This window comes from Porites lutea, chromosome 6, assembly GCF_958299795.1.
Source record: "Porites lutea chromosome 6, jaPorLute2.1, whole genome shotgun sequence".
In the NCBI taxonomy this organism is placed as follows: Eukaryota; Metazoa; Cnidaria; class Anthozoa; order Scleractinia; family Poritidae; genus Porites; species Porites lutea.
The window spans coordinates 3447191-3459498 of NC_133206.1; the positions used below are offsets into that span (position 1 = coordinate 3447191).

The 12308-nt window shown below is 38.6% G+C and overlaps 1 protein-coding gene across 1 annotated transcript in view; it reads right to left on the bottom strand.

The window, feature by feature from the left end:
• The window catches only part of LOC140940917 (3'-5' exoribonuclease HELZ2-like), a 39135-nt gene that overhangs the window by 18782 nt on the left and 8045 nt on the right, over nucleotides 1-12308 (bottom strand). Inside the window, exons 11-24 of the mRNA XM_073389879.1 lie at nucleotides 12252-12299; nucleotides 11942-12004; nucleotides 11401-11458; nucleotides 10573-10632; nucleotides 10154-10213; nucleotides 9641-9997; nucleotides 9036-9189; nucleotides 8345-8552; nucleotides 7868-8002; nucleotides 7020-7624; nucleotides 5848-6283; nucleotides 2430-3020; nucleotides 1740-2162; nucleotides 998-1073 (exon numbers count right to left, since the gene is read on the bottom strand). Coding sequence (XP_073245980.1) covers nucleotides 998-1073; nucleotides 1740-2162; nucleotides 2430-3020; nucleotides 5848-6283; nucleotides 7020-7624; nucleotides 7868-8002; nucleotides 8345-8552; nucleotides 9036-9189; nucleotides 9641-9997; nucleotides 10154-10213; nucleotides 10573-10632; nucleotides 11401-11458; nucleotides 11942-12004; nucleotides 12252-12299 — 3274 coding nt within the window. The remainder of the gene's footprint in view (nucleotides 1-997; nucleotides 1074-1739; nucleotides 2163-2429; nucleotides 3021-5847; nucleotides 6284-7019; nucleotides 7625-7867; nucleotides 8003-8344; nucleotides 8553-9035; nucleotides 9190-9640; nucleotides 9998-10153; nucleotides 10214-10572; nucleotides 10633-11400; nucleotides 11459-11941; nucleotides 12005-12251; nucleotides 12300-12308) is intronic.

Here is a 12308-nt window from a genome sequence, read left to right on the forward strand (position 1 = left end):
GAATAGACACCAACTGGTCATCAACAACATTTAAAGGCAAAATTTCCGTTTTTATTGTTGTTTTTAAATTTGTCATGCACTTTGTTATCTCCGGACAATCCGACTGAAGCAGGAAAATTTCTCTCGCAAATTACACAAATTACACAAGAAGACATAAATTTATTACTCACAAAAACAACTGCTGCCAGGTCTTCTCAGGAAGCTGTAATGACCAGCCAATGTTCGTAAATGAATATGAGTTTAAACAAGGATGACAGTCGTCTTCGCTAAAAACCTTTTTTCTGGATTTCGGCGATCAAAACGTAACATCTCTTTAGCAAATCTAAACCATACTCCACGACTTCTCACGAACATGTCACGGAGGATTTTAACTTTAGGTGAACTTTAAGACTCTTTTACCTTTGTTTCTGCTTAGTTTCCATTGATCGTTAACGAAGAAAGAAGAAAATTTTCTTTGTCACTGTTACAGAAAGAATATTTTCATTCAAACTAGACGATTGTGGCGTGTTCGTAATCAGCCAATAGAACCGTTTGTTATTGTGTCGCGCGTTACGAGAATTTTGCAGTTAATCAAAAAGCAAGCATTTTTGTCAGCTATGTTATAAAAGAATTTGCTCATGCTTTTAGCTGTGCGTATATCGAGTTATGGATGCACTTGGGAAGTTTGGAGAGCACTCAAGAAGCTAGAGTTGCACTCGGCTATCGCCTCGTGCAACTCTTACGTATCTTTCGTGCTCCCAAACTTCCCGCGTGCATCCATAACTCGATATACGCACGCTAAGCATGAACAAATTCTTAACTACGGAATAAATTAATGCAACGTTTTCATTGGTCAATACAATCAAAATGATAGGAATTCTTTTGAACGTTGTGCACTTTCAGGTCCACAAAAACATATAACAAAGGAGTCTGACGGGTTTCATAACCATTCCACTCAATTAACTATGGATGAACGAAATGTTGTAGAGTTCCAGCGTTGCCTTAAGGAATTTCCTACCTTGAACGTTGTCAATAGTTTCCACATCTACTGCTCCAAGGCCAACTTTTCGAAGAGCATCTCGAATAGTTTTAACCTGTAAGAGAAAATAATTATGACTATGAAGCAAACGGAAAACTACTAAAACAAATATTGCCAGGCAGACGATTAAGAAGCCTATTATACACTGATTATTTGTTTTAAATACAAATTTTAGTATGTAATTATGTTTGATAGGTGGCAAAAGAATGTACTCATTGAATGGAGTCCCTTCAGGGGTCACTTATATGCCACATGAAAGTACCTTGGTTTATTCTTTCATGCTTTTCACAATGTTAGGACGTGTTGGAATTTTTTGTAGAACAGCCGCTGGTCTGTCGTTTTGGCGCCCTCACTTTTTTGGGCCGAACAGTGATTATGGATCATAATCGGAACGGAAATAAATTTATTCTTTGTACCATAAAAATAACTATGGATAATTCCCATAGGCATATTCAGCTAAACCTGTCTTGTTCTTATGCCTAGTCAACAGAGCTCAGGGAATGAAATGTTAGTTCCTTGCAAGAACAATTAAGTTTGGGAACTGAAGACTTAAACGCCTTTTGGTTAGGGTAGCGCCGAACACAAAATGAATGTTATCTAGGACACAGTTTGCACCTTGACCAGAGAGAATTCAATCAGCAGTGTATTTTTGTACTTAACTTTGCACTTGTAACAGTTAAGCTTTTACACTTGAAATATTAGCATTGTTTGCTTGTACTACCTGATATCGATAAGAGGAAATCACTGCAATTTGACTTAAATCCTTGTTACCCCACTCCTCTTCAGGCCAGCAATCACTTAGTTCCTTTACGCGTTTGACAACTTCGTTAACCTCGGCCAAGTTACGGTAGGACGAATTGCCGTCGTCGATCTCTTCCTTGCCAAGAGCCGCGTAAAAAGCAAGCGGCCCCAGCCTGGGATGAAGGGGCTGCTCGCTACCCGCAGTAAGCCCACCTCCGTAAAACATGTCTGACGAGAACTGAAGCACCCGTTCATTTGAACGGTAGTTTTCTGTTAGCAAGATGAGATTTGGATCCAGTGTTGACTCTTTACGGCGCTGTTTGTAGTCGTAAAATAGTCTTTCCTGCAAAGAGATTTGGAATGTCCACTTCTTTGCCTGCGGCGAGAAGACATCAGGGCTCATCTACGAAAGAGTGAATGTGATATCATTTGTCAGAATGACAGAAGAGAATGTTGTTTCTCTTGGTTTTCAGCGCTACCTCTAGCTTGGCCTCATCTGTATTAAATTGCTAGGCTATGGTTAATAGTCAGTACCACAAAGGCTGATCGCTCGATACAGGTTGGACTGCAAGCAGTTTTTGCGTATTAGAAGGTTACCTGACTCTATTTCTTAATTATATTATAGGCTTGTAAAATACTAGCATAGATACTATATATACTAGCACCGTACCTGCATGTGGTCTCCAGTGAACACAACTTTAGTATTGTTTCCTGCTAGTGTTAATGGCGCTAATGTTTCTGTCTCCAGTGCTTGTGCAGCTTCATCGATTAAGATGTGTGAGAAATATCGATGAAGATTCATATCAAAAAGGGCTCGAGACATTGAGAGAGTTGATACAATTACTCTGTGTTTTACCACCTCCTCTTGTGTTGGAAGTCTAAATGCCTCTGTTGGCTTTCCCTTGTCAGCGATGAGACAATACCCCTTTACTGTGTCTGATACGGTGGACAGTTTTCGCAAAGGAGTGTAGATTCTCAAAGGCTTGCATGCCGCTATACTGTCTTCCTTTTTTAGATATGTATCTAGAAACTCCACATGCAGGTCTGCAGCGCTGTTTGAGTGTGTGCAAAGAAGTATTCTGCTGTTTTGATCCACGGAAATACGGCGAATGGCTTGATTCAGGGTGAATGTTTTGCCAGTGCCAAAAGGACCAAAAACCACAAGAGGGGGGGAATCGATTGCAGGAGCAGCTATTTTATTGATAATTTCTCTCTGTTCTTCATTTAAATTTTGATGAAGAATCCAAGGAAGTTGCTGAATCTGAAAAATAAAATAATACATACTGTCTTCTCCTAAAGAATTAGGATTTGTATAGGTAATCACATGATTTCGAGTGCAATTTGGAATAAATAAGCACGAGTAAATTTTTCAAAGACCAACAAAAGTGCACGAGCCCGTAGGGCGAGTGCACTTTGTGGTCTTAATGATATACACGAAAAACATAACTACAACAACAAATTTTGACAGCGCGCGCGTTTTTAGTTCATTCAACTGATTGGCTGAAACAGACTACTACCTTTGTCAAATTCAAACTTTTTCAACACCAATGCTTTCAAAATCATTCAGCTGAGAACTTGGAAATATGCAAGGATTTTTTTTATATGGTCACTAGCCGGTTAAAGATAACTTGGTTTACAACAATCAGGAAAAGTAAGTGTTTTTAAATTCATCCTCGATTATGAGAGCTCGGCGTTTACAAGAAGCGTTTTCAAAAAGTATACTGCCGTTTTGAAATCAGGAGAACGCTTCGAGCAGCCAAAGATGAAAGACACTTGCTAAGGTTTTTCAACGACTGTTTATCATTGTCTGTTCCTGGGACCTCATCATAGCCGGATTCATGGACAAATTTTTGAGATTTAAAACCCAAAAATGAAGGAGGCAATTTGTTTTCCTTCGACGCTGCCATCGATGGGTGAGTGGAGGCACAGTTGTTGTGATGTTGGAAACTGCCCGTATTAATATAATATTTGCTTTTCATCAGCGCTGGGGTTTTCATTATCTTATTTGGCCTACTGCAAGAGCCATCGTAGCTCTTCTTCGTCGGCTTCATCGTGGTCGTTAAGGAAATTTATACCTCTGTGGCCTGTGACACTGACGATATGTTCTGAACTTACAATCTTTGCTTCTTCAGCATCCTGACTGTTGTTTTTCTTGTACAATGATTCGTAAACTTTTTTCTCACTTTCTTTAAGGCTAGTACCAGCTGCGGATACTTTCATTATGTGAGTTGTGGTATTTTCGCCCATTGGTTTAGTTTGGCCCGGATGTTTAAATTTTCGGTTTCGTTTGCTACTGAGGTAGAAAAAAACACAGACCATTGCATGGATGTTTTAATAGAGGTCTTCGCTCCACAAGACTCAAAGAGAGCAACAAATTACGTACATGACTTGAAATCCCTGTTATTATCATGGATTTGTATCCTTGTTCATTCGGTAGCTGTCATGGTTCGTGTGTGGTTGCAACCGTTTTTGTTCTTTATTTTTTTACTTTAGCGTTGTCTGTTATAAGTAGCTTGTTTTCTAGTTTCTCTGGCTCATTTTCCTCGATTTTGTTGACAGTATTTTTCTCTTAGCAACGCATTTTCAATACATTTAGCCAGAAAGACGTACTTTTTACTGTGTTCGGGTTTTTTGGAATATATTTTTTAACTTTTCTATTGTTGTTTTGCTTACAAAATTAAATCCCGCCGTCGTCTGCTGAAAACCATGGCCATTTTCTTGAATGTTTGTTGTTAAAACATCTCTAATCTGATAGGTTCTTGTTGGTTTCTTTTGTGTTTTCAGCCAATCAGAGAGCATTTGTAATTTGCACTCGTGTTACAAGTTTGCACTCGTGTTACACATTTTGCCCTCGTGTTACAGAAGAGCTGCAGTCCTTTCTCAGCCAATCAGAATTAAGTAATTTTTTCGTGTATATTATTAGCTATGAAATTATTTAACAATTATTCTTTGAAATCGAGGTGAATAGTGGCTGAATATTACTAAATATTCCTAAAGCCACGATTCACCGAGATTGAAAAGTAATTGTTTTAGTATATACATACGAAGTGATCTCAACAAAATCAGAGAGGAAACCATTAAAAAGTACGATTTGATTGACAGATCAAATCACGCGAAAGTTTAAAAATGGATCATGCAGAATTTTCAAACATGGCAATTCACAAGTTTATCACTTCGCAAACAACAGCGTAGTGGGTTAAATGGAAACCTTAAAAGCTTGAATTGTTTCCTTACCTGAGAAGAAAAGTAGAGCTTTGTTACTTTCTGTTGACTCGCTAAGTTCATGGCCAAAACGGTTTTTTGTGCCGTTCTTCGCATGAAGCGCTGACAGAAATGGCGGCACGGTTTCTCGAGGTAAGACTTCGTCTTCCTGTAGCATTCTTTTTCCTATTTACTTGAAACATAGAATTTCTGCAAACATTTGCCTTCCAATTTGTTTGTCATAAATATACTTCGATTTTGGGGCCAAATGACTTTTCTTGTTGAAACGCTGAGTTCAAAAAACTGCCTCTTCTACGCGAAAATACGGGAGTTGATTCATCGAGCACAAAACTCGGCTACAGTAAATGGAAAAACGACGTTTTGAATCCTTCGAAGTCAATCCTAGGATTTTGTCGACTTTTAAGAGATCATTCTCTAAAAAATGGTAAAACACTGAGCTCACACATTATCCACACGCTAGGAGGTGAATATTGTTGAATAGTTCGAGATAGCGAACCAATCAGATTGCTTAAAGCACCAAGATCACCGAGTGTGTATATACTAAAATACAGATAATTGGTATGTTTAATTATAAATATGACGACTAACAAGGGCTGTCAGGTAGAGGCAGATTAAAATAATGGTGACATTTGAAAAGGCAGTGTTTTCCGGGTTGCTGGAAAATTTTCTACTGGAGATTAAAAACTAATAATTTAAAAAACGCGGCACAAAAAGTAAGAATAGGTTTCATCGAAGGGAAGTGTGAAAGAAATCAGTATCACTGCAGTGCCGGCTATTTCGTGATAGCATCTATTTCCACTATCGCTAGTTTCTTAAGTGTTGACAAGGGCTACTCAAAGTTGGTCTTATCTGAAAGTAACATTTACCTTCTTGTCTGAATAAACACCCAGCTCGGGAAACAGTATTCTAAAATGCTCTGGTCCCAACCTGTCAACATTATCATGCATCTCGCACAAGGGAAGTCGATTGATGTGAAACTGCACGTCCACTGTCATGGAGGTGTTATTAGACAATTCCAGGTCTTTACAGCACTTTTCGGACAGCTTCAATATGACTCGGCTGTCCTCTACAGAGTCAAGTAAAGCTTCGTAGACCACAGAGTCTTTATCACATTTTGCAATAAGAACCGATCCCATACTGCTTAAGAGATTCTTCAATAGGAGCCGACCCTGCGCGTCATCCGGTGTTATTGGACGTCTCATTTCAAAAGTTCCATACAGCCAGCCTTCTTGGGCGCACAAGACTTCGTACTTTTTCACAACTAGTTTTACAGCGTGCAACGTTGCTCCCTGAATGTTAAAACTAAAAAACAAAACAAAACAAAAAAATCATAAATAATCAACGCGTTCATTGGACAATATCTACTGGAAAACTAAAACCTTTGGAAATGCGATTTAACCGTGTCGTTTCAATCCGAACCAAGGTGAAGTAGATTGCAAGAAGAAAAAATTGATTAGAATGCAACTAGGCCCCTGTTTGGCGTTATTCATTTTTAAAATATCTCGATAGTCCAGTCGAGTTACCTTAACTGACTTAGAGACGGACCATGAAAAGTTATGATCAGGGTGAAGATTATACTTTAGTTTGCCTTAATTTTCTTTCAGCTACATACCTGTGCTAAACTTTTCATTGGATTTATGCACTCAGTCTATTTCCTAGATTTCTTCATAAAAGTTTAGAAAAAAAAAAACACCATGCATCCTCCAAGGAACCAACGCCCTCCAAAAAATTATGTCCGAGTTATTTTTATGAAAATACCGTTTAAGACAGAGGTCCGCTCCGTACCCCAGCCAGAAAGTTACAATAAGTTTTCATTCCTAGCTACACTGTGGTGGACATTTCTAAGATTCATAGAAAATACTTGGGACGGTTGATGTCACTATAGGCTAAGCATAAATATTTTTTTGTTTTTTTGTCCACCCCCCCCCCACTCCCTATATGGTCTATCTATCAAAATGGTTGCTTTATTTCAAATGGGATAACATCTAAAATTTGAAGAAGCAAAACAAAAAAAAAAACTTTTCAGTTGCACATTTACCTGGCGATTTGTTTTCTAATGTACAACTCCTCCACAAACAATAGTTGATGCATAACATTTTTGTAGTTTCTCGGACTTAAGCCTTGAGATCTATCAAGAAGAGGCGAAGGCACAATCTGTTCTGCGCTTGGTAACTGATACTTGTCTATCAGATGCTCATTACAGAACATCGATGTAAGTTTTGGCTCAAACTTGACGATCTGTCGGGAACCATCATCCCATAACTTTCTGTTTAACGTCAGCTGTGACTTTTCTTCGCTGAACTCCTGAAGAAATTCTTGGCTGCCAACCTCAACATTCATTTTTACGGCCAGATGAGATTCAATTCCAAAGTCGAGGACTACAATTTGGCTGAAGCTTCCAAACACGAGTGTGGAGAACCTGACTACGATGTCAACTTCACAGCTTCCATGCAAAGCGCGCAAATAGGGTTCCACTGAGTAGTGAACATCATCAGCCAACGTTTCGTTGTCTGGAGATTGCACATTAGACTTTAAACCATTGGGAGATACCACGGCACACCGGAATTTGACGCTCGAGAGAGTATAACACTTGTGGTACTGTGGGAAAAGTGTAATATGCTGTAGATGGCCAGTTTTGTGGGACTAAAAAAGAAAAAGCGTTGGTGAAACAACTGCGAAATATTAGATAAGACCGCTGCCAGATAGGTGGAAAACATCTGACCCAGATATAACGTTTTAGTAGACATCGTGTTACTTTATCGCAAATCTCCTGTACGTGTCATCCACATCCAAGTTTAACAACGATAATCTATCTAAACAAGTTATTAACCGGCCGAGCACGGGCTATCCATTACTACTCTTACTCAACCACAAAATTTGACTAACCTCATAGCAGACTTGCAAAGTCCAGCTGTACGATATTTCTCCTTCCACGCCGAGTGGCACCTGCAGTTTGACACTGAGATCCATTGGTTTACTAGTTACAGTCACTTTAGGCAGGTTGAAGACGAGTTTTTCGACCTAAAGCAAAATTAAAGAACTGATAAACGTTTTTTAGGAGATAAAGGAAGATCAAACTTCAATCGATAACGATATTACCATGTGCAGGACGGGTACTTTTTGGTTATTTAGAAAGCTCAAAAAGGGAGAGAATCATTCAAATGGAAGTCGGAAGGTAAAACGTGCATGCCAGAAACAAACTATTATTCATTAATGACCACACAACAGCTGGGATCGTGAATCATTACGGGCAGTGCGTTTTCAAGGTACTGATAGTGGTGTACTCTATTATTTCATATCCTTTGGAAAGAAAGCACACTTTGTTCAGTTTTTCAGTAGTCAAGGTATGCATTAACACTCAACCTCGTAAGTAGGGGCTTGGAGATTTTTCCTGGCAAACACACTGGTTTTAGGCTTCGCTGTTAAATTATCATCTTTCACATTTTTCTCTCTTCTATGGTGATCCATTTCCTTCTCCATCCTTTCCAAGTGCTGATTCCATTCTGAAAGTTCCTTATCTCCATGCGCATGAGTACATTTACTTTCCAATTTGCACGTTCCATTTATCCACCTACAAATTAATACAAAGAGACGTGATCAAGTTATAAAGGTTAGAATTTAAGAATCAAAAGCATTATTTTTTGCTATGGCGAAAACTGCCAACCTACTTTGTTACAAATCATCTCTTTCAGGGACACAGCAAATATATGTGGCTTGAAGAGGCACTAAATCAAATTACCTTTTGACCTGAATTCTTACTTGAGCGTGATGAAGGCTTTTGAAACCGTGTGTCGGTTCGTTGGCAATCACTGAGAGTGAGTCGAAAAAGGTCTTTGAATAGTGGTCTAAGGTTCCAATAGCCATCACTAAGGCATTCGGTTATCATAGTACATTTTTTTTTAAAAAGATCATTTCTCCAATTTGACTGAAAACAGGTGGCCTAGTAACCGCTTTGTGAGCGGGCTTTGATAGACTATTACACCCTTGAGTGAATTTAGTTTTTGGGCTTGCTTGAGTTCCTGCAACCGTAGACAGGTTTGTAACTCATACTTACTCTGGGCACAGTTTGTACTTCTCGCCTTGAATTGGCATTCTTAATGGCGCGCGGCATTGACCTTTAAATGCTTGTCGCCATTCATGTAGCAAAGTGGAACCCTCTTTGGCTTGTGGTGTCTTCTTCTCTTCCCTAACAGTTTTTCTTCTCACACCTGTAAAGCGAAAAGCTGAATTTGAGAACAGGTGCGAGTATTTGTATGCGCCATGAAACTTTCCTTTACTTTAACCCGTGCGTTTATGTCATACTATAGCTAATTTCTCGAACAAGCCTCTTTTCTAAATATCAACTTGCCAGTTGTTGGCGAAATTAGCATCATTGATAACAAACGCAAAAACAAGCGCATTGAAACGCTTATTTAGGCTAAAAAATGGATTTGCACAAAAATATGGTAAATGCCACATTTGCATACCAAACAAAAACATGGGGGGGGGGGGGGGTGGTAAATAACTAGGTTTGGTAAAGAAAGTGGTGTTTGCCACCGTGGCCCCAGGCTCTACTCCTCAGCTTTACACTTTTGCGACATATTAATTTGCAGTCTTGGAGGGAGCGAATTTCTGCAAATCCATTTTTCGTCCACTGATTAGCACCATTGATTTAGATACCTTTCTTCCGGTCCTCCTCCCATGCTTCTCGTTCTGCTTCACTGTGAGCAAATGTACACCGCTTGCCTTTAAAACAAATTTTCTTTAGTTTTATATAGCGACAGATGAGGTAACGACCATAAACTTCACACGGCCTGGGACGGATTTCGGATTTCTGCTTATTCAAATGCTTCATTTGTGACTTTGGTGGCTGACTTTGACGAGATAAAGTTTTAGGTTGATCGCTTACAAAGCCTTGGTCAATATCCGAAAACGTAGGCATCTTAGGGCGATACTTGGAGGTTCTTCTAGAATCGAGATCGCCGGGACAGGTGCTTATGCTACAGACACTGCTGGCATCGGAGTCATCGTCGTTTCCTTATATGAAAAAAAGCAAGACATTTTTTAGGATAGCATATTAAATCCCTGATATTTTTGACATTCTTTATTACAAGGGTTCAAGACTTAGTTAATTTGGAACAAGACTTTCTGAGTGGATGTTTAGTTCCATAACATAAAGAACTGTAGCCTCACTTTCTCTTTGTTCCCGTAAAGTTCGAGTCTTTCGTCTTATCTTTCTCTTCTTTGTACGCTCTGGAAAAGAAAAGTACAAGCCACAAAAGAATTACCGAACTCATGTGAACAACATATCTTGCTACTCCTTATTAATGAATTAATTAAAACTTTTTAAGGCCGGGACAGACCATTTTTAAATAAAAAAAATATTAACAATGCATTAAAGGTGATCCACGTGAATTTTAACTAAATCCATAGTCACAAGATAAAAATAAAATTATAGTACGGAAGTTTTTATCAGCAGTATCTAAGCCCATCGGAATCTGCATGTACATGTTGAATTTAATTTTACGAAATATTCTAAATACTAAAATATTCATCGTGTTAACCAAGCGCAATCTACAAACGCCTTTTTTTTTAAATACACCAGTTCCTACCAAAAGGCCTAGATAACGGCGGCAGCACGGCTGTTGTGGAAGGTTCGTTTGCCAAGGTCGCTGAAATCATAGGGAAACCAAACAAACAAATTAATTAATTAATAAAACTCTCACCGACAGCTGACAAAATTTACAAGTTATTAGAATACTTGTTAATTAACAATTATCTCACGAGTGGATGATGGCTATAATCATCTCATATCCATCAAGCGCAAGTGGAATAATTGTTTCAGTATAAACGCCCACAAAATATCGAGAATTCTTCCCGACTTTATTTCTAAAAACAAACGATTTTCATCTTGTTTTTAATTTTGAGCAGACGCGAACAGTTACCGTATTTGGAAAGAATGGTAAAATGGCTCATATGCCATGATGGCTAAGTCAATCGGTGCTCTAGAATTTCATTATCCAATGAATCAGTTTTTTATAATGACTGATACATCTAAACAACTTTGTAGTAACTAACAGGTGTTTTCTATAACCTGGTTACGATTGCTACCTATTAGTGACAAATGAATATACTGAACCACTTTCGGCAAAACGTCTAGACCATTACTGGTCAACTCTTATAGCCTGCGAGCAAGCCCTCTGGAGGGGACCTCTGAGGTTGGCCCCGCCGAGGGCTCGCATGCCTAGCTGGTTTTTGCCTTGTTAATAACCATGCTCGAATATACCTCAGGCAGTTCATCCGCTAAGCCACCAAGACCACTTATTCTAGGTTCTCATAACAAAAAAATATGATGCTGACTCTTTACTGTCAAAGTGTGATAGAAATGTTGAAAAAAAGGCATCGATTGGTATTGTGTTTTGCTGTTTAGGTAACATTACCTACTATCTTCTGGTTTCTTGCAGATTGCGCCTCTCTTTTAATAGCATCAACACTTTCCTTTAAAAATTAAAGATACAAATAGGAACAATTGATTTCATTTATTGACGTCAAAGCGAGACACTATAGACCCTTTTAAAATAAGAAGCATGTTACATTGTCGAGTGGTTTCGATACAACGGGCCGTCGTCGTCGTTTTCGTCCGTCACCGTAACGCCACGCACCAAAACCGTGAATGAATAATTTGGAACCAAACACGTACAGCTGTATAATAGTGCCTTTTCAATAAATCGAATCCTAACTACGTGTTGTTAACGTACCACTTTGATAATTACTTATTTGAAAGCATGACTTGTTTCTTCCTTCTTCTTTTTTTTTAGATTACCAGTTAAAATTAAAATGGTCGCTGGTTAATTAAACGTTCATTTTCACTGGCAACATGTTCTGTTATGAATTGTTGGGCCCTAGCCTGCTAGCTTGAAGCCTCTCCATATAAAATGTGAGTATAAAAGAGTGAAAAGAATAGTGAGCCAGGCTGCATACCTTTGTAATTCTATTTTCCTTTTCCCTTTGCTTTTCCAATTCTTGAGCAATCTCTTTGCGTTCCTGTATGCATAAATAACAACAGCAAAGGCAATTATATTTCGTAAGCTATCTTTCTGTATCGGGAAAATTTTGTAAAACGCTGTCTAAAGTACATTTATAAAAACTTTGAAAGTAAATATATACAGTGGAAGCTTGATTTATTTCTTATTTACCGTCACCCTCCTGCATCTTGGAGCCTGAAGTGTCTGACGGTACACTTAGCAGGTTTAATTTCTTTTATTTATTTTACCCTTCATCGGTGCTTTACCTTTTCTCTTCTCCACTCTTCTCGCATCAATTCGCTCTTGCTCTTTGGCTAAAAAAA